Source organism: Saccopteryx bilineata, chromosome 3 (assembly GCF_036850765.1).
Source record: "Saccopteryx bilineata isolate mSacBil1 chromosome 3, mSacBil1_pri_phased_curated, whole genome shotgun sequence".
In the NCBI taxonomy this organism is placed as follows: domain Eukaryota; kingdom Metazoa; phylum Chordata; class Mammalia; order Chiroptera; family Emballonuridae; genus Saccopteryx; species Saccopteryx bilineata.
In genome coordinates, this window is record NC_089492.1 from 214,240,358 (window position 1) to 214,262,711 (window position 22,354).

The 22,354-nt window shown below is 39.7% G+C and overlaps 1 protein-coding gene across 3 annotated transcripts in view; it reads left to right on the forward strand.

The window, feature by feature from the left end:
- Positions 1 to 22,354, forward strand: part of DDAH1 (dimethylarginine dimethylaminohydrolase 1) — a 175,031-nt gene that overhangs the window by 122,112 nt on the left and 30,565 nt on the right. For all 3 annotated transcript variants that reach the window (XM_066268770.1, XM_066268771.1, XM_066268768.1), the window contains exons 2-4: positions 9,608 to 9,707; positions 20,122 to 20,195; positions 20,965 to 21,084. In XM_066268770.1, coding sequence (XP_066124867.1) covers positions 9,608 to 9,707; positions 20,122 to 20,195; positions 20,965 to 21,084 — 294 coding nt within the window. The remainder of the gene's footprint in view (positions 1 to 9,607; positions 9,708 to 20,121; positions 20,196 to 20,964; positions 21,085 to 22,354) is intronic.

Genomic DNA, 22,354 nt, shown 5'->3' on the forward strand with positions numbered 1-22,354 from the left:
AAATGACCTCATTTTAAGCTCTGCCCCCTCATTGTACAAATACAAAAACCAAGATGCGAAATATCTTGCTTAATTTTTAGAACTTGTCACTAGAAATAAACTAGTAAGTTTAGAAATCCAAGAAATCAATAGGAAAAAATGCAATGGATATTTAATAGTCTATGGGAAGTGTTTCAAGAGATCTTATTCATGTAACAGTTATTCACAAAAGTTCAAAACGAGGAAAATGGGGTGGGCAGTTATAAAACTTTCATACATGTTAATCATCCTATAAATATTGTGAGTTCCCAGAATGATTACAGAATTCATGATATTTACTTGACTCTGATCACTTTTGAAGATTTTAATGTATTAAATAATTTTCAGTTCTAGTGACCATTTTTCTAATAGAGAAGCTCTTCACTGCATTTTCTAATAAGCTAAGGTGAATCATTTATGATTTGAGTATTCCAAATGACCCACCAACAGGAATAGATAACTACTATTAACATTTTGATTTCTTAGCTTAGATGTTACTTCCTCAAAGTGACCTTCTTTGACCGCCTGAAAAATGTACCCCTTATTTCTCAAAGCACACTACTGTTTTCCTTCAAAGCCCTTCTCATACTGTATAACTATGCATTGACTTGTGTGACTTTTTTTTTTTTTTTCTGGTATTTTTCTGAAGTTGGAAACGGGGAGAGACAGCCAGACAGACTCCCGCATGCGCCCCACCGGGATCCACCCGGCACGCCCACTAGGGGCGACGCTCTGCCCACCAGGGGGCGATGCTCTGCCCCTCCAGGGCGTCGCTCTGCCGCGACAAGAGCCACTCTAGCGCCTGGGGCAGAGGCCAAGGAGCCATCCCCAGTGCCTGGGCCATCTTTTGCTCCAATGGAGCCTCGGCTGTGGGAGGGGAAGAGAGAGACAGAGAGGAAGGAGGGGGTGGGGATGGAGAAGCAAATGGGCGCTTCTCCTGTGTGCCCTGGTCGGGAATCGAACCCGGGTCCCCCGCACGCCAGGCTGACGCTCTACCGCTGAGCCAACCGGCCAGGGCCTTGTGTGACTTTTTGATGTATGTCATCCTAAGGACACGGTACAGCAGAGGCCTACTTTTTATGGTCCCTGACCTCTGTCTAGCATGTTGCGTAGCTCTCAGCAGACATTCAATATTTACCAAATGAATAAAGATAAGAATAAGATAGAGATGACCCAAGGCCATTTTTGCTTTGTATTACTATTTACATATACATTTTTGTCATCTTAATTTTTATGAGCATGTATTGGATTTGTAGCCCAAAAATATTGAAAAAAATAATGCAACTTGTTTTTGGCATTTTAAAATATAACTGTACATTTTAATAACTAACAGATCAAGGAAGTTGTGGGCCTGGTATCCCAAACTTATTTAAAACTGTATTTTTGGTAGTTTCTTAGGAACATTCTAAGAATCGTTGAGCAGTATTTTGAACAAACAACTTGGAAATGAATGTTTAGTGCAACTTTTTTGCTTCTGACAAAAGACCTTTATAAATACGCTTTAAATTTTTTTTGTTTAAATTTGGGCTTTCTGTATTGGTTTTCTGTTGCAATGTAACAACTTACCATAAACACAACTTCTAAAAAACACCCATTTATTTTTACCTGGGCTGTGTAAATGGTTGTTACCTGGGTTGTGTTTTCATCTGGAATTTAGGTCCTCTTCCAAGCTCATTCACGTTGTTGGCAGAATTCAGTTTCTTATGAATGTAGGACTAACGTCAGTGGTTTGTTGTTTGTTTGTTTGTTTGTTTTGCTGGCTATCAATAGGGAGTTACTCTCAGTGCCTAGAGGCTGTTCTGTAGTCCCCTCTGTAGTCAGTTCCTAACATGATTGCTTACTTTTCTTTATAGCAGTAGAACATTTCTCTTTCTCCACCTCTGACCGTTAAACACTCTTTAAAAGGGCCTGATTAGGTCAGGCCCACCCAAGATAACCTCCCTTTTGATGAATTCGTCAGCCATCTAGAAACCTTAATTACATCTGTAAAATATCTCACTTGTGCCATGAAATGTAACCTAATTACAGGAGTGATATCATATTTACAGGTTTTCTTACACTCAAAGGGAGAGATTTGCACATAACATGTACATTAGGGGGTGGCAGTCTTGGGCACCATCTTCGAGTTCTGCCTGCTCTACTTCCCAATGTGGTAACAAACTTCCTCATCTTTTCAGGTGAATTGGACTGGTTTGCGGTGTATGTGGTGTCTTGGTTTGAAGTGTGCTACACGTCCATATGCTCTTGTAATCTCACTGTAATTAAAATATATTGCCAAACTGTTTGCAGAGTTTTCCATAAAGAATTCCATCTTATAATCTGATCCAAATATTGGAAAGATGAAGTAGTGGCTCCCCCAAATTCATTAACCTTAGTGTGTGTATTCTTGGGAAAACAAAACTGAGAATCTTTAGGAACAAACCTAAGTTCACAAGGCAGAGACTTGCAGCCCCATCCCTTCATTCCTCCAGAATGTTTGAGTCCACATTTTGTTCAAACAAATAAATTAAGAGGTATTGTAGATCCTCACAGTCATCATTTTAACATTCATTTTCATTTGACTGCATAGTGGTCATCTAAACTGCCTTTTTGGTAGTGACAAATTGTAACAGAAGAGAAGAACAAACTTCAGAGCACAACTCTCTAAGTTCAAATCTCAGCTCTGCTACTATAAAACTTGAGCAAGTCAACTACCCTGCCAGTTTGCCTGCTGTAAAACAAAAATGTTTGTATTTATTTCATAAGGTTATGAAGGTTAGATAAGTTAAATATGAGTTCTTAGTAGAGTGTCTGGAATATAGGAAGATTATCTTAATGCTTGCTGTAATATCGCTAACTAAATTCTTCCCAAGAGCTTTGTCCTAAAATTAGAGCTTAGAAGAGGATTCCAATATGTTTTTAATTAGGAATTTTTAAGACTGAGTCATTTACTATATTAAACCTCTTTTTGATCCTTTTTTTTTTTTTGTGGTGGTTTTGGTTAGTTTTAGTAACTTAATTAGCACATGAGGGGAAATTAGGAATGAACCACTGAATATTCCTTGAACATGAACCTAAAGCATCCCACAGTTGAAGGCTGGTGATTAATACGCAGACCGTCCGTGGTGAACATTCCTAATGTGATTTGTACATTCTGTTCATATTACTTAGCATTTTAGTCACACTGTACCTTAGCATCCTAAGATCCTCATATACAGCAATGTCATCCATCTCTGATATGGCAATATCATGAAATCCAGAATTGGCATAGCATCTTGCAATACCCAGTGGATTTAAATATACAGAGTTGGAAAACAGAAGGCACGAGCTCCAATTGTGCTGAGGCCTCCGGAGAATCATAAGTGCAGTGAAAATGAACATGGGTGTGGGCTCAGGGGACTTGACTCGGCAAGTCAGTCAACCTCCCTTGGTCTCAGTTCACCTATGTAAAATGGTTGTGCTAATGCCTACCCTTCCTACCTTTGGAAGTTATTGTGAGCATTACAACAAATATTTCATTTGATGGCCATTATATGTTCATAAGGTTTTTCTACCCTGCTAGATTGTTAACTTCCCAGGGACAGGAACTATGGTTTTATAGATTTGTTAGTTTTGGTGATTGTTTGTTTGTTTGAGAGAGAAGGAGACAGAAAGGGAGAGAGAGGGTGAGTGGTTGCTTTCACTTTAGTTGTGCATTGATTGCTTCTCATACGTGTCTTCTGGGGTTTTGGAATCATGTCAATGATCCCCCTGCGAAAGCCAGTGACCCTGCACTGACAAGCCCCAAGCTCAGAGCCAGCGACCTCGGGGCTTCCAACCAGCCACCTCAGTGATCTGGGTGAGCTCACTTTGCTGAGCTCCCACGGGTCAGGAAGGTGTGTGTGTGTGTGTGTCTGTGTCTGTATGTGTATCTTTGTAGCCTGGTTAAAAAAAATGTTGGCATCCACTAAATGTTTGTTGAACTTAACTGTTAATCAAATGAGAAAATAGATATGGAAGCATGATATGGGCATTAGGTATTATTATAAAATCAGCCAAATGCACTAGACTAAGTGGCCAGAGCAGCAAAGATGTGCTTCTGGTTAACAAAGAACATGAAGGTGGCATAAACAGATGACAGATGACACGTGGCCTTTGGAGTATGACCAGGACAACACGGTGTAACTTTGATGCACCAAGTTCCATGCCAGCTTCCCTTTGACATTCTGGAGATATCACCTCAGCTTCTCGAGTGGCACCCTCAGTGTTATCTACATGTCACACTGGACACTAAAGGCAGAACAAAATCAACAGTTGAGAAAATGAAACCACCTCACTACCAACAAAGCAGTGTTGCTGCTGTTCATGTCTTTAGAGCTAAATAAGAATGGAAATAGGATGACAGTGTAATTCTAAAGCTCTTATAATATGATGGTTGAAGAGGGACTCAAAACATTTAAATAGCACTGACAACCTAGTATGATGGTGATAGCATAGCAGAACTGCAGGTGGCTGGAGACACATCAGCAACAGACAGGCCAATCCCCATGACCTCATCTGGAATCATAACATCTAGCAGCTAATTGAGCAAAATCAGCTAAAGGAAAGCAGCTTGACAAACAGGTTGGTGCAGGTTCTTAATGCAACCTCAGCACAAACTGTTCCATAGGCTTCATGAGAACGTCCAAAATGAAGCTGTGAAACATTCAGAATGGACATTGTTTACAAAATGCAGCAAAGTCAACTGTGGACAGGGCCAACTGGACACTGCTGGCATCTAAATAGTGTATTAAACTAATTATGGGGCTATTTTAAGCTATTATAAAAAGTATGTAAGGGTTATTTGTCTTCTTTTTTTTTAATTTTATTAATTTAATTTAATTTTTTTAGAGAAAGAGAAAAGAAGAGAGAGAGATGAGAAGCATAAACTTATAGTTGCAGCACCTTAGTTGTTCACTGATTGCTTCTCATACATGCCTTGACCGGGGGGCTCAAGCTGTTCCAGTGACCCCTTGCTCAATCCAGAGACCTTGGGCTCAAGCTAGTGACCATGGAATTATGCTGATAATCCCACACTCAAGCCAGTGATCCCATTGTCAAGCTGATGAGCCCGCACTCAAGCCAGCCACCTAGGAACTTTGAACCTGGGACCTCAGCGTCCCAGGCCGACAGTCTACCGGCTGCGCCACTACTGGTCAGTTAAGTGTATAAGGTTTTATATTTGTTTTGGTACTTTGTTTTGGGGGTATATTTTGAAATAAGAACAGGGGTGTTGGGATCAAAAGATGTTTCATTTAATGCTGCAAATGGTATGTTTTTATCTTTTATTTATTTTTAAACATTCATCCAAACAAAGCACTGAGTTAATTTAGGGCAAAATAATAATGATACCAGCAACTACTGTTTTGTTTGTTTGTTTGTTTTTAACAACTACTGGTTTTGATCGTAATGTGCCAGGTACTAAACTAGGTCCTTTTCATGTATTAGCATATTTGCATCTCACATAACCTCTGTTAGAAAGAAAACATTATCTCATTTTGGAATTAGGAAAACAAGGCACAAAGAGGTTAACTCATCCCAAGTCACATACCTAATAAATAATAGAACCTGTATTCAAATCCCAGTTCTTTCTGTTCACCATGAGAACCCAAAGAGGTGAAACGAGAAGACAGGATGGTGATGTAAGCATGAGAAAACAAATAAGGAACAAAAGTGAAAGCCATAAAGAAGGTAAGAAGAGAGTAGAACAGAGAAGATAAGAGATGGAGGCCAGACATTAAGAAAGAGGGGGGATTCTTCGGACCAAGTCCTTTAGAGTGGTAATGCCTGCAGTCTCTGTAATCATTGCATATCATCTTGGCCTAGGCTCTTTGGAGCCCTATGGGACATCTTACCAGATGGGCCCACTTCCCACCTTATGGAGTACCTCTGGCAGCTATTTCAAAGCAGAGATATACAAGAAATCAACCATCTAGCCTGACGGCTTCCGGGTGCTAGAAGGAAATCAAATTGGAATGATTTAAATTTAAATGTGTCCGCAGCATTTGTGCTCTAACTTTACATTGGCTTTGCAGAAAAGACTGTAATTTTAATTCACTGGAAAGCAGATGGGGTCTGTCATGGGGTGGTAAAACATAAGAAACTTGTCCAAATGTAAAAACAAAACAAACAAACAAAAAAAAACAACACCAGTTTTCTCTTGTGGGTCAGTCTCATAGTACAAGTATTTGTCACTGGGTGCACACAAGCTAGTATTCATCAAAATAATAAAATATATATACTACTCACAAAATTAGAGGATATTTCAAAATGAATATGAAGCAATGAAACATCCCTAATTTTTGTGAGCAGTGTATATACTGAGGGTTTTTTGTTTGTTCGTTTAGAGAGAGACAGACAGGAGGAAGAGAGATGAGAAGCATCAACTCATAGTTGAGTCACCTTAGCTGTTCATTGATTGCTTTCTCATTTGTGCCTTGACCAGTGGGGCTCAAACCAGTGACCATGGGATCATGTCTGTGATCCCACACTCAAGCTGGTGATCCCGTGCCCAAGCTGGTGAGCCCACACTCAAGCCGGCAACCTTGGGGTTTTGAACCTGGGTCCTCAGTGTCCCAGGTCGATGCTCTATCCACTGTGCCACCGCCTGTACTGAGTAATTACTATGTAAATGCTTCACAAGTATTTGATGGTCATGAGGAGCCTAGGAGTTGGTACCATTTCATAATGGGTTGGTACCAACCCACTTTAACAAGAAAACTGAGTTTCAGAAATTTCAACAGCCTAAGGTCACTTGGCTAGTATGTAACTGAGCTGTGACTTGAGTCCCAGGCCCTTGATCATAGCACTACACCATACATGTATTCCCAGTGGAAGGACTGAACGTGTAACCAATAACTCTACATTTTTTAACATTAGTACTCCAGAAAAAAAAAAAGGGGGGGGAGACAGGAAAAAAGAACAAGTAAAGACAATTACCTCAAAACTAGTATCAGCTCTTGGAAGATGTGTGAGTTGGGTGAATGGAAGTAGCAGATTGGTCTGAACCCACTGTAGCCAGGAAAGGAATCTGGAGCAAAGGATGGGAGAAAAGATGGGGGGGAGGGGGATACAAAATATAAAGTAAAAATATGAAATAAGGCATATCCAGTGAAAAGGGAAGGAAGAAATGTCTTAAATCTTTAGAACAATATGAAAATCATAGGGCTAATTTTTTAGTTAATTATGGTCATTTCTGTAAATTACCCTTTTTATTTCTAATTGCATGGGCTAAGCTGACCCATTCAACCCAGCCGCTGGGATTAATACTGTTTGTTCTGACAATTTTCCCCACCCTGAGTAACGCTGAATTTTACTCTGTAAGGTTAGTGTCTCAGTGAAAGGTGGGTGTGTTATTTGGTCTTCTTTTTTTCTCTTGAAAGTTAAGTCAACATTAACCATGGCTAAGTAAGCACAGAATGGGCAGTTTCTTGAAGGCTCATGCTTTGGATCTTTTCCTGCAAAAACTCCCTTTTCTATAGTTATACTTACTGTATTAACTGCCAGGGTAGCTGGCCTGCTATGGGTCCCTGTGTCAGGGCAGTGCTGGGCTTTGTTTGCAGCCGAGCTCGTCTGCTTCATGGAATTCCTGTGCCAAGAGCCTGCATTCTCAATGGAGAGCCTCCGGTTCGGCTTCTCGTTTCTTCTCCAGAGTTCTCCCGGGAGTTAGCATTGCTGGTTTGATGCGATACGGTCCTGCAGATCTCAAAACTGTTTTCTTGACCCTTTACAATTTAACTCTGAAAGTGATATACAACAGTATCATCAGTGTTTGTGGTATAGCTATGCTGGTGACTTTGTTTATATAGATTTTACTGAATATTAAACAACAACAACAACCAGCACTGCCCTTGCACAAAAGCCAGTTTTTTAATGTCAGTGCAGCTGTTTTAACTTTTAAGAAACCACAAGCATTTTATCCTCTAAAACTTTAATGTGAAAGACATAGGACTTTTAAAGAGATAAAATGTTTCTGAAACATTTTATATTAGATACCATTCTTCTGTTCTCTTTAAATTCTTAGAGTTGAATAGTTCCTGAGTTGAAATATTACATGTAAACTTTTCACACCAAAATATGTTACTGCTGAATTCCTAGTAATCTTTGAAATGTTAAGTTATAACAGAAGCAATAGCATTCATAGTAAAAACAAAAGGTAACAGTAGCTCAGTTCTCATGATCTCTCTAAGCTGAATGAATTTTCCTTAGACACAGAGGCAGATGCCAGGAGGAAACAGTTGAGTGTTTTTCTGGGTTCACTGCAGCCCAATAAGCCATGGTAAATATTGCTTTTTTTATGCTATAGCAATGATTTCCACTTCCTGTTACATAGCAAAACCTATTCCTCTGTTGAAAGAGATCACTAGATGTATTTATTACAACGTTAAGACCATTTCATCCATGGAAATAATTTTTTATTGTTCTGAGTCACTCTGGTTTGTGGAATTTTTACATGAGTTCCAAGACAAGAATGAGATGATATATTTATTTTATTTTGTATCCTTTTTCATTTTTTTAACTGCATGAATGTCAGGCTTGTTCTCAAAGTATTTCCATGTTTTTATTACTTTAGAGGTTGCTCTGCTACATTTATGTCTCCTAAACTCTTCATTGACAGTTCACTATGCGAATCGGTCATGTGTATTGGCAGAACTACCTGCTTTTCCCAATGTCACGTGATCTCTTGTTTTTCCCTTAGCCCTTATTCATGTCTTCTCCATGTATGTCTTTACTATGTTAAAGGTTATACAGACCTTCAGAAAGATTTTTAAATTTTCTTTGTTGAGCCACTAGGACTTGAATTAAATTGTGAACTTCAAAAGGCATTTCTTATGTCTTAAAATGCCTTCTTGTACTAAAGTAAACCTGACTAAAAGTATTCCCTAATTTAGCCCAGGGTATCTATGCACTTGAGTCTACATACAGTCTGGGATTACTGAAGTTCCTAAATTTTATTTTCAAGGATTCTTTGGTTTGATTGCAATTATTATATTTAATTACCTCTAGCAACCTAGGTTAAATTTAAATAAGAGTTCAGATTTACAAAGAAGCCTCAGATGTTCTGACATTGTTAGAAAATAATTGAATAGGAAATAGTAACTGTCCTATGAGCCAAGATTTCAAGGTACTGGTTATTGTTGTTTTTAGTCTTTCCACACACTACTCTGTATGTCTGTGCAATTTTTACTGACTTTCTTAACATTTAAAATTAAATCTTGGCTTTCTGGTAAGGGTAGGTTTGGCTGTTCTTCCTCCCACCTTTCATGGCTGATGTATCCTAACTAGTCACTATTGCAATAGTGTCCTAACTAGTTAACCTTGCAACAGAAGGGACTATAATAGTCACTTGAGCTGAATCTAGAAGGGGCCAAAATGGACAGTTTCTAATAGTTAATTTCTTCTTTTGCAAATGACCATGGCTGGTCCAAACTGTACTACCTATATTCATATATTCACAAGGGTGTGTGTGTGGACACACATGCATGTGTGTGTGTATTTGCACATGGAAGGATGATTCAGTGTTCAGAAGTTTTAAATGATGGATTTTCTTTTTAGAAAATGTTAAGATATTAATCTAAATCATTTTCAACAGGTTGACATGATGAAAGAAGCATTAGAAAAACTTCAGCTGAATATAGTAGAGATGAAAGATGAAAATGCAACCTTAGATGGTGGAGATGTCTTATTCACAGGTATAATTATATATATTTACTTTTTCCTATCCGAAAATATTTCTAATACCTAGCTCATATTCACTTGTTTAATTATAGTTTGTTTAGTTACCAAAGTAAAACATGCTAAATGCAAAAAATTTGGAAAATACAGAAAAACACAAAAGAGAAAAAAAAACAAAAATAAACTTTCATTCAAAGATAAACATTTCAATACTTGGATATATGTCCTTTTAGTACATTTTATGCATGTATTTGCATCTTTTAAGGTGACAGGAAGGAAGATAGTGATGCAGACTCCTGCATGTGCCCCAACCAGTATCTACCCAGAAACCCTCCCCCCACCCTATCTTGGGCCAATGCTAGAGTAATGAGCTATTTTTAGCACCTGAGGCTGATGCACTCCGACCAACCAAATTATCTTCAGCACCCAAGGCCATGCTCAAACAAATCAAGCCACTGGCTGTGGGAGTGGAAGGGGGAGAGAAGGGGGAGAGGGAGAGGGAGAGAAGCAGATGGTCTCTTCTCCTGTGTGCCCTGACCAGTAATCGAACCCAGGACCTCCATACACCAGGCCAATGCTCTATTCACTGAGCCACCAGCCAGGGCCTGTCTGCACATTTTTTACAAGACTCTTATCAGTATATACATATCATTTTGTAAGTTTTGGCTATTATGTTGTTCTACAACGTGAGCTTATGGGTTCTGTGGTTTTGCATTGTATGACAATATTTCTGGTTTGTATTAATATTTTAAAGATTCTTAAGATGTGTTATTTACAAATACTTTTCTCCCCAGTTAGCAAGATGAATTTAAATTATTATCAATGCAAATTGACTTGGCATAATGCCAAATACATAATAGCAGAGCTCAACAAAATATAGATACCTAATATTATTATTGATCTAACTGGAAACAGTTTTTACAGTAAATTTAAAATAGCTACTAAAGAAAGTAATTTTAGCATTTAATCTTTCCAACTCTTTATGATCATATTATATATAGTTTTGTAAAGTCATGTGCTAAACTTTGGATACCCAGATTCATTCTAGCTATACTGGTAAACATGACAATCAGAGTAATTTTTAATTTATAGTGAGAGTTTATTGTTCTCTATATGTTTCACAGATGAAGCTTTAGCAGCAGAAGCTGATTCTCAGAGATCTGGGATGTAGCTCCAAGTGGCCCACTGAAACCATGAAGCTTCTTGAAATCTAATATTTTAGCTGATACCAATCTTATATTGAATCCCACGTATATAGACAAAATATAGCCATCTTCATTTCAATATAAAAGTATCTTGTATTACTTATGTTTTGATATAATTAATGTTCCAGGAGGAGGAGGAATATTTATCCTGTGCATTTGGGTAGTTCCTTGCTGGGTCTCACATACCGATAGGTGAGATCACTGTGTTGCCGAGCTCCACGGGGCGTCATTCTTAGCATAGGTTTGTGAACGGTATCCCTTGGCGCTGTGCACTGCACTGCACAATCTGTGCTACCACTGTCATGGGCAGTGGCCCTGCCCCTGGGTTTGCTGTACATAACCACTGAGCCAGAAGACCGCTGAACAAGGAGTCCGGGAGGCCTGTGTCGGAGGCCTAGGCTGCATTCCGCTCCAGCTGTGTCCCAGCAGACGCAGGCGTTCTTTGACTCTGCCTAGTAAGTTCCCCTCACATTCTCTGTGCCTCCCATTGATGGCACTTTCATTCCTTTTGGCAGCACAGAACAAACAGCCTGTTTCTCTTAGAAAATAAGCTTTTGTGGAAAAGGAGATGTGTAAATCACACTTCCTTACCATAAAACTCTCTTTTTTTTTTTTTTTTTACTGAAACATAGACATATAATATCATACATAACTTGTAAGCAGGTACTGATAATATTTGAAATACAGTTTAACACACGCTGTGTTTACAGCCATTTAGTTATCTTAACAGCTAGGCTGAACCGAATCCCTGAAAGCTCATCAGTGTAAGGGTACAACTCAGACCAGAAACCTCTTCCGCTCCCAGGGCTTTCCAGGGCAGCTCAAGCCTCATGTTTTTGCCCCAATTTCTAATTAAGTACTAAGCATTGAGCCTTGCCATTGACACTAACTGTATATTATTTTTGTAATATTCAGTACGTAATTTTTTTTTTTTTTTTTTTGTATTTTTCCGAAGCTGGAAACAGGGAGAGACAGTCAGACAAACTCCCGCATGCGCCCGACCGGGATCCACCCGGCACGCCCACCAGGGGCCACGCTCTGCCCACCAGGGGGCGATGCTCTGCCCCTCCGGGGCATCGCTCAACTGCGACCAGAGCCACTCTAGCGCCTGGGGCAGAGACCAAGGAGCCATCCCCAGCGCTCGGGCCATCTTTGCTCCACTGGAGCCTCAGCTGCGGGAGGGGAAGAGAGAGACAGAGAGGAAGGAGAGGGGGAGGGGTGGAGAAGCAGATGGGCGCCTCTCCTGTGTGCCCTGGCCGGGAATCGAACCCGGGACTTCTGCACGCCAGGCCGACGCTCTACCACTGAGCCAACCGGCCAGGGCCAGTACGTAATATTTTAACAGGTATTTTATTATTCAAAACTGAGATTGCAGGAGATATTAAAATCTTTATCTGTTTGGCCCCTCATTCACAATTCCTACTTCTCAATTGTGATAAAGTATATATCACATAAAATTTGCCATTTTAACCATGTTTAAGTGTACACAGTTCAAGTGGCATTAATTATATTCACAATATTGTACAACCATTTCCACGCCATTTTTGAATCAGATGGAGTTGGATAAGAAGCAAAGGCTTGGTACTTCCATGTGCTCTCCGTCCCTTCCTTCTGTAACTCAGAAGTGCATTAATAATTGATCAGAACATTGAGAGAAGGAAAGCCACTTTCCAACCCCAGTTCCACCGGGAGTTCTGCCAGTCGGGCCGACTGCTACTGGCAGAAACTGTTTCAATCCTAGTTCTCTTAAATAGACAACATCAATTTACCTTTGCTTTCCTTTATTTACTTTTGTGAAATAAGTAGCATATAAAAAGAGTTATAAAATCTTTATGTGCCATTTAAAGACCAATAATAAAATGAACACCTGGGTGCCTGCCACCTGGCTTAAGAAACCAAACATTATCAGGACCATGGGAGCCCCAGTCCCAACCTCTTTCTTCTCCCAGCCGGAGGTAACCACTGTCCTGAATTTTGTATTAAGCGTTACCTGTCTTTCTTTGAGTCTCACCTCAGTACGTGTATTCCTAAACTGTATGTTGTTTAGTTTTGTGTGTCTTATAGCTTTAGATGATTAGGATCATACTGAATGAAGTTGTGTGTGATTTTTCTGTTTTAAAGCCAATGTGATACGTGTTCATTCAAGATGGTGGTGTAAGTAAATGCGGTACGTGCCGCCTCCCACAACCACATCAAATCACAACTAAACTGCAGAACAACCATCATTCAGAACCACCTGAGATCTCGCTGAATGGAAGTTCTACATTAGGGTCTTAAAGAAAAAGCCTCGTTGAGACTGGTAGGAGGGGCAGAAACACGAAATGGACTAGCGAATGGGCTAGTCCAGTGATCACATGTGGCAGATAAAAATTGGGAGGGCTATCTCGGCTGCAGAGATCTCCCCGAGAAGAGAGGGGTACCAGGTCCACACCAGGCCCCAGCCCAGGGTTACAGTACCAGGAAGAGAAGTCCCCATAACTTCTGGCTGTAAAAACCAGCAGGGATTGAGACGGAGGGAAAGGAAAGGCAACTGGAGTCTCAAGCAGCCCTCTTAAAGGGCCCATGCGCAGACTTATCGGACTCACTCCCTCTGAGCTCCAGTGCTGGGACAGCAGCTTGAAAGGCACCAGGGAAATATAGTGATAAACTGAGTTGTCCAGAATCACGGCAAGGGGCAGAGGGGCAGCTTTCTCCAGACAGAAGTGCTGGCAGAGGCCATTGTTCCTTTGTTAAGCCCTTCCCCTACACAGCTGGCAGGGGCCCCATATCTGAGATTCCATTAACCTGGCTCACACTGTTCACTCTGCCTTGGCGATTCCTTGAGACCCTGCCCCACCCAACTTTTGGCCCACCCAAGCTGTTTCCAGTGGCTTTGCCATATGAATCGCCTATCTTGGCTCATGCTTCAAGTTTTCCTAAAATCTCTCAAACAAGTAGCATCTGGCCTCAGCGTGCCTTGTACCTCTTGCTAAGTGACCCAGGCCCAGCACTAGCAGCAGCTGGCTTTGGTTTGCAGCTTGGCCTCTCCTGGATACCTCCAAGCCCAGCACAAATAGTGGCCACCTGCACATAGCTTTGTAGCTTGTGCAGGGCGGCCCCAGGCAGGGCACAGGGGGCAACTGATCTTGTCCTGCACCTCCCTGAGGCCCCAGAACCAGTGTACCCAGTGGACAGCTTCAGACCCTGTTGAAGCATCACCACCTAACTACCTCCACAAGCAACACATTTTAGGGGCAGACTCAAGGGACACCAGAGCCCCGCTGAAATAACTCCTGCTCTGTGGGGTGGGCCGCTGCATAGCTGATCAGTCTTGGGATAAATCTTTCCCATTGATGTGCCAGTGTCAATCAAGGCTCAACTACAACAGGAGGGGGCACAGTGGGGCCGGGGATGCATGCCTCGAGTGCCCTGCTTGGGCGATTCAGGAAGCTGTGCCTCTGGAAAGAACACCCACTGCATTAGGGCACTACCATGCCTGGGAGACATAGCAGCTCTACCTAACTCACAGAAACACATAAAGGGAGGGTGCCAAACTGAGGATACAGAAATGTCCCAAATGAAAAAACAGAACAAAACTCCAGAAAAAGAAGTAAACAAAATGGAGACAGGCAACCTACTAGATGCACAGTTCAAAGCACTGGTTACAAGGATGCTCAGTGAACTTAGTGAGAACCTCAACAGCATAAAAAAGGATTAGTCACAAATAAAAGATACACTAACGGAAATGAAGAATAATTTATAGTATAGAAGAATAACCAATGGTAGAGTAGATAAAACCAAGAATCAAGTCAGCAATTTGGAATATAAGGAAGTAAAAGTCACCCAATCAGAATAGCAAAAAGAAAAAAAAAATCCAAAAAAAAAATGAGGATAGTGTAAGGAGCCTCCGGGACAACTTCAAGGAGACAAGATTTGCATCAGGAGGGCGTCAAAAGGAGAAGAAAGTGAGCAAAAAGTTGAAAACGTATTTGAAAAAATGACAGAAAACTTCTCTAATCTGATGAGGGAAATAGTCATACAAGTAAGTCCAGGAAGCACAGAGAGGCCCAAACAAGATAAACCCAAAGAGTCCCACACCAAGTCACATCATAATTAAAATGTAAAACGTTAAAGACAAAGACAGAGTCTTAAAAGCAGAAAGAGAAAAGCAGTTAGTTGACTACAAGGGAGCTTCCAGATAAAGAGCTTCCCAGACAAGAAAAGGCTAAAGGAGTTCATCACCAGCCCAGTATTATATGAAATATTAAAGAGTCTTCTTTAAGAAGGAGAAAAAAGGATTTAAAATATGAGTGATAAAATGACAATAAAAATACAGATCTAGCAGCAATTGAATCTAAAAAATAAATGAACAAACAATTCATAGATACAGAGAACATTTTGACAGTTGCCAGATGGGAGGGAGGTTAGGGGATAGGTGAAGAAGGTGAAGGGATTAAGAAGTACAAATTGCGTAGGTGGGACATAAAAGTGAGACTAAGAGACATTGATAAGAGTGTGGTGGTTACGCGGGGAGAGGGAGAGGGAGAGGGAAAGGGGGAGGGGGAGGGCACAAAGAAAACTAAATAGAAGGTGACAGAGGACAATCTGACTTTGGGTGATGAGTATGCAACATAATTGAACGACAAGATAACCTGGACTTGTTATCTTTGAATATATGTATCCTGATTTATTGATGTCACCCCATTAAAAAAATAAAATTATTAAAAAATTTTAAAAAAAGAAGTACAAATTGGTTGTTACAGAACAGTCATGGGGATGTAAAATACAGAATAGAGAATACAGTCAATAATATTCTAATAACTATGTATGGGGTCAGAAGGGTATGAGATTTATTAGGTTGATCACTTATTAAGTTATATAATGTCTAGTCACTAAGATGTACACATAACATTAATATAATAATGTATATCAACTAATTGAAAAGTAAAAATGATTAAAAATGTTTTTATTTTTAAATAAACTAAAAAACTAGAAATGGAATTTCAGGTGAAAACTTTTTATTTTTTTGCCTCAGTGAGATGATTATATGATATTCTTCTTTAGTCTATTGATTTTCTGATATTTGGCCAGTCTTGCATCGCTGAGATGAAAACAAGCCTGGTCATGATATATGTATATTTTTAACTAGTGTATTTTGTTTGCAAATATTTAATTTAAGACTTTTGTTTCTGTGGCCTATAATTTTTCTTTCTTGTTATCCTTGTCTGTCTTTGGTTAACCTCATAAAATGTATTAGTTAATATTTCCTATGTTTCTATTCTGTAAAGTTAAGTACTACTTGAATTGTGCATTCCTTAAACTGTGATCAAACTTACTTATAAACAGGCCTTGTGATTTAGTGCTTTCTTTGTGGGAAATTTTGAACTATTTTTTTCTTTAATGATTGCATGATTATTGAAGTTTTTCTGAATAAGTTTTGGTGAATTCTGTTTTCTAAGACTTTATCTCTTTTATCTAAGACTTCAAATGTTGGGTATAAAGTTATTTATATAATACAAATATCTGTTTTAAGCTTCAGAAAAACTATAGCCATATCTCCTTTTCATTCATGTTTATTTTATTTATGCTTTCTCTTTTTTTCTTGTGAGAGAGCTGTCAATTCTTTAAATCATTTCAAAGACCCAACTTTTCGCTTTGTTGAACCCTCTCTCATGTGTGTTTCCTTTCTTTTTCCTGCTTTTACCTTTAGTTCCTTCCTTCAGATTTCTTTTTTTATTCTTTTTTTCTTACATTTCAAGTTGGAATTTTATCTGTAATTTAAACCTTTCTTTAATAAAAAAAAAACATTTAAAGCTATATAACTTTCTCTCCAAATGCTGCTTTAGCTAAATTCTTCATGTTTTGAGATTAATGTTTTTGTTATCATTACTTCTAAGTGGTTTTTATATTATGATTTATTCTTTGACTCATAGTGGATAAAAGTGGGTTTTTTAGTGCCTGACCTGTGGTGGTGCAGTGGATCAAGCCTTGACCTGGAATGTTGAAGTTGCTGGTTCAAAACCCTGGGTTTGCTTGGTCAAGGCACACATGGGAGTTGATGCTTCCTGCTCCTCCCCCCTTCTCTCTCTCTCTCTCTCTCTCTCTTCTCTAAAATGAATAAATAAATTAAAAACAACTTTTTTTAAAATGGGTTTTTTAAAATATATTAGTTGTTATTTAAATTTTGGGACGGGCCTGACCTGTGGTGGTGCAGTGGATGGGGCGTCAACCTGGAAGCACTGAGGTTGCCGGTTCAGGATCCTGGGCTTGCCTGGTCAGGGCACATGTGGGAGTTGATGCTTCCTGCTCCCCCCCCTCCTCTCTATAATGAATAAATAAAATCTTAAATAAATAAAAATTAAAAAAAAAATTGTGGGACAGACTCAAACATGTAGCCTATTTTTCCTTTATAAATTCTATTTCAAGTAGACCCAGTACTTGACTGAGGAAAGTTTTTCTTTCCAGTATATGTAAATCCCTAATAAAATAATGGATCTGTTCAGCGATCATCAGAGGATATTAAGACCTTTCTGTGAAAGCCTGATGGGAAGCTTCCTGATGAAACAATCAGATTGATACCACCTCAACCCCGATGATCCTAGTAGCACTGAAAACGTGCGAGTCGGTCATGTGCTTCATGATGTGTGCAGTAAAAACACAGTCCCACCTCTGAAGTAGTTCTATCCAAAAAAACAAATAAAAATTGAATAAGAACCTAAGTAAGCATCTCCATGAAACTATTAGTTAACCAAAAATACAAAACATAAAGTAACAATTTAATGTTAGGTGATATATACACAAGGAAGCAATCAGCCAACCTAGAATGTAGGCTAATCAATAGGACAAATGACCTGGTTTCTCCTATAAAACCAGGAAAAAGAGGGTAAATTGGTGTAAAAGAAAATGACATAGGAAGGATACAACCAACACAGATTTTTTTCAATATTTCAATTCCAGCACTTTTTATCAGTTCTTTTTTACTAGGAAGACCATTTAGGGGGTCTAGTTCCCCATACTGCAAGAAACAGAAGTCCAGCTTACTTTTTAAAGAGATAAGCAGTTTGTTTTTCTTTGTACTTTCCTATCTTTGAAAATGGAAATAGTGTGCAAGCCCTATTATAAATTTGTTTGAATTTGTTCAATGCATTAAATGTTTTTCTTAATAGTTATATGTAAGTCTTATTTATAAATCCCCTTTATCTTAATTAAGGAAATGTAATGTTGTTTTTCATTTTAGCTAACTTTTTTTTTAATAGAGTCATACTTTTGTCACATAAAACACCTTTCCCTAACTTAAGTTTTGATTTGTATGTAGTGAATTTTCTTAAGGAAAAACACAATCGTGCCATTACCAAAAAATGTCAATTGGCCACTAAAAATTCGCCATTGAAATTTATCATTACATCCTTTGCCCTGTATTATTTACCCCTTTTATAAAGACATCATGAAGGTTAAAGTTATAACATTTGTGAAATCTATCAAGTAGTTTTTTCTACATGGCTACTCTTCTTATACTTTGCCCTGTGGCAAAAATATACTGATTTCTCTTTGAATATTTTTTCCTCATTTCATGTAGAATTATTTTTTCAAAGAATTAAGGGAGGATGAGAGTCCTCACTTTTATGATTTGCCTAACTATATCTACTGTAATTGTTTGTTTGCCTAGAACTAGGAGACCATTTTAATTTAGTGTTTTGTTTTCTGAGAAAAAAATTGGAAAATTTCAGAAAAGCCAAATAAGAAGTTCTAGCCTCCTAAATTTTAGTATTTGTTCTTTGATATTTTGTATTGAAATAAGTAGTTGTATAGTTTTAAAGACAGCTCTTAGAGTCAGACCTGAAGATTGGTCAACACTAAACTCATGTTATACCCAGATGGTTTCTTCAGCCCTTACTTCACTGTTATAAGAAAAGTAATCCAGGCCCTGGCAGGTTGGCTCAGTGGTAGAGCGTCGGCCTGGCATGTGGAGGTCCCGGGTTCGATTCCCGGCCAGGGCACACAGGAGAAGCGCCCATCTGCTTCTCCACCCCTCCCCCTCTCCTTCCTCTCTGTCTCTCTCTTCCTCTCCTGTAGCCGAGGCTCCATTGGAGCAAAGATGGCCCGGGCACTGGGGATGGCTCCTTGGCCTCTGCCCCAGGTGCTAGAGTGGCTCTGGTTGCAACAGAGCGATGCCCCGGAGGGGCAGAGCATCGCCCCCTGGTGGGCAGAGCGTCGCCCCCTGGTGGGCGTGCCGGGTGGATCCCGGTCGGGCGCATGCAGGAGTCTGTCTGACTGTCTCCCGTTTTCAGCTTCAGAAAAATACAAAAAAAGAAAAAAGAAAAAAGAAAGAAAGAAAAGAAAAGTAATCCAGGCCTTGGCTGGTGGCTCAGTGGATAGAGTGTCAGCCTGGTGTATGGATGTCTTGGGTTCAATTCTCAGTGAGGGCACATAGGAAAAATGACCATCTGCTTCTCCCCACCCCTCCTTCTTCTTTCCCTCTTCTTCTCCAGCAGCCAGTGGCTCCATTGGTTCGAGTGTGGCCTGGGGTACTGAGGATAGCTCCCTGAAAGCACATCTGCCTCAGGTGCTAAAAATAGCTCAGTACTTGAGCATTGACCCTAGATGGGGTTGCTGGGTGAATCCCAGTCTGGATGCATGCCACTATCTCCCTTCCTCTCACCTAAAAAAATAAACAAACAAACAAAAGGAATCCAACTTCATCAAGAATGTCTAGAATTGTTCTTTCTGTGAAAAAAATGGCTAAATTGCCATTGCTGTTACTTAATTTCTGATTATAGATTATTGATGTGTTTAATTCAAAATAAAGCAAATCTTAATTCTTTCATTTTGATAAAATATGTGTAACACAAAATTTACCATTTCACTATTTTTAAGTGCACAGTTCAGAGACATTAAGTACATTCATGTGGTTGTGCAACCATTACCACCATGGCCTCTAGCATTTCTTCCCTTCCCCAAACTGAAACTTTATTCCATTAAACACTGACTCCCCAGATCCCCTTTTCTCCACTCTCTGGTAACCACTATTCTACTTTGCATCTCTATGAACAAGAAAACATTCATTTCTAAGGGCAATAATTTGAAATCAGATTTGTGTAAAAAGAGCAGAGGTCAGAGTATAAGTACACCTGCCTCTGTGGTAAGAAAGAACCATGTGATACTTTAAGGTCATTATTTATAGATTTTAAAAAATTGTATGCTGTCACTGGTGCCAGCTACTCATTATTTTCCATGACATCTATTATAGGCAGAGAATTTTTTGTGGGTCTTTCCAAAAGGACAAATCAACGAGGGGCTGAAATCTTGGCTGATACTTTTAAGGTAGGTAAAAGATCACTTACACCTGGCACAGAGTAATTAATAAATATTCATAGACCAACTGAATCAAAAGGTCATGAAGAATGGTATTTATATGTCAATGGCTTTGCAAACTAATTCCTAATATTGTTATGTTTGTTAGAAGTTTTAGAAGCTGTCAATTTTAGATTTCTCAATAAATAGGCTTTACTGAGCTACCACAGCAGCTATACAGTTATCACAGACATCTGTTTTCTCCCAGTATATAATCCTACAACCACAAATGTTTATCACACAATCAATGACTTAAAAAGAAATCTGGACACCTAATTGTCTCTAACCTGAAATGTGGGTTTTTCAGATTGGAATCAAGGATCCCCTGTACGGGGGCACCTGCTACTGCGCTGAAAACCATGCTAGGTGTTGCACATACGTCCTCGCAGCTTCTTTTTACTCTGTTGATCACTAATAGGTTGACTCACCAGACTGCTTAGGAAGGGAGAGCACTCCCATGAAGCTCTGTTCCCCATGAAGACATGAGGCTCTAGTTCACACAGGATATTTAGGCACATCCTTTCAGAGTGGCCCACTCCATAAATCAGCAAGTGAAGCTGGGGATATGCACATCTTCTCAGAAGCAGTCTTCATGTAACAAACCTGTGGGCCCCAGTTTTCCTTCCGGATATTCAGGCCCCTGGTAGCCTCCAGAGGAGTGAGCATGATTCAGGCAGGTTTACGTAGATTTTAGAATGATTCTGCAACTCCAAACTGCTTGTTTCTATTATTTGCCTAGGACTATGCAGTTTCTACAGTCCCAGTGAGTGATACTTTGCATTTGAAGAGTTTCTGCAGCATGGCTGGGCCTAACCTAATAGCAATTGGATCCAGTGAACCTGCGCAGAAGGCCCTCAAGGTAAATACAAAACTCGGTACCTTCTGAGTGCATCAGGTAATGCCAGCCTCATGGGTTTTCTAATTCTGTCTGCTGGGTGGGTTGTAAGCAGGGGTGGCAGGGAGAGAACAGGCTGGCACTTGAGCATTTTCAGACATACACTGTCATGACTTCTCATTCATCAGGAACCAGGAATCACCTAAGTGATGAACCATTCTTATTCACATACCAGGTTTCCTAGAAAGGCTATGAATCAGAAGAATAAACATCAAACACATCACACTTATCTCCTCTGGGGGAAAGGAGGGTGCCACTAGCAGAGCTCTCTCTTAAGTTGGTACACAAGAGGTCGTTATATTATTCTTATCCTTCTGTATATCTAAACTGTTTCATAACAGTATTTTAGAGAGCCATAATTCAGAAGTACCTAAAACTCTGAACTTCTTCATAGGCATTTGGAATACTTAACTTTTAGGACAGGAACTTTCGCATTTCAGTTGAGAATAGGAAAGCCCAGGGAAAATATGACCTGCCCACGTCACACAGCTAGATCATTATTGGAAGTCATTGATAATGAAGACATTCCACATCCCAGTGCGTTAGAGTTCAAAGACACTGCCCTTCTCTGTCAGTAACAACCGGTGAGATTGTCTGGACTCTGCCTAAGGGCAACGACCACGTCTGTTTTGCTCACCATTGTGGTCCTTTGTGCTTTGCCCATAACAAACACTTGGTGAATAGATGAATGAATGGATGAATAAATAAATGAGAGATGTGTTATTATTTCCATTTTGCAAGAAGAGCTAGATTCAGTGACTCACTGCAGATAACAAGGCTAATACTAAATGGTGGATTGGGACTCCCACCCCTTCCTCTCAGGTGGTCCTGCACAACAACAAACGTGATTTACAAAGGATCAAAGACAGAAGCTCCTCTTAGGCAAAGAGTGTAAATCTGTGTGCCCCAAGGTACACAATTTATTTATTTATTTTTATTTCATTTCATTTTATTTTGCCCTTTCCGGCCTTCTCTCTTCTAGCATGCAGGGCAGTGCTAGGCTCTCTACAGTGTGTGTGGGAAGCAGTCATTGCCTCCCAGATGCTGAATTTCCTCTGCATTATCTGCAGTTTCTTCAGCCGGCTCACCTGGCCTTTCTTCCTTCCTTTTCTCAAACTGTACCTTTGATTGCATTTCTAGGACTTTTTAACAATTGTTGCTAAACCATCTGACTCAGAATTTGAATTTGGTAGCTTTTTCTTTGCTTCCTTTTGTTCTGTTTCAGCTGGAAGAC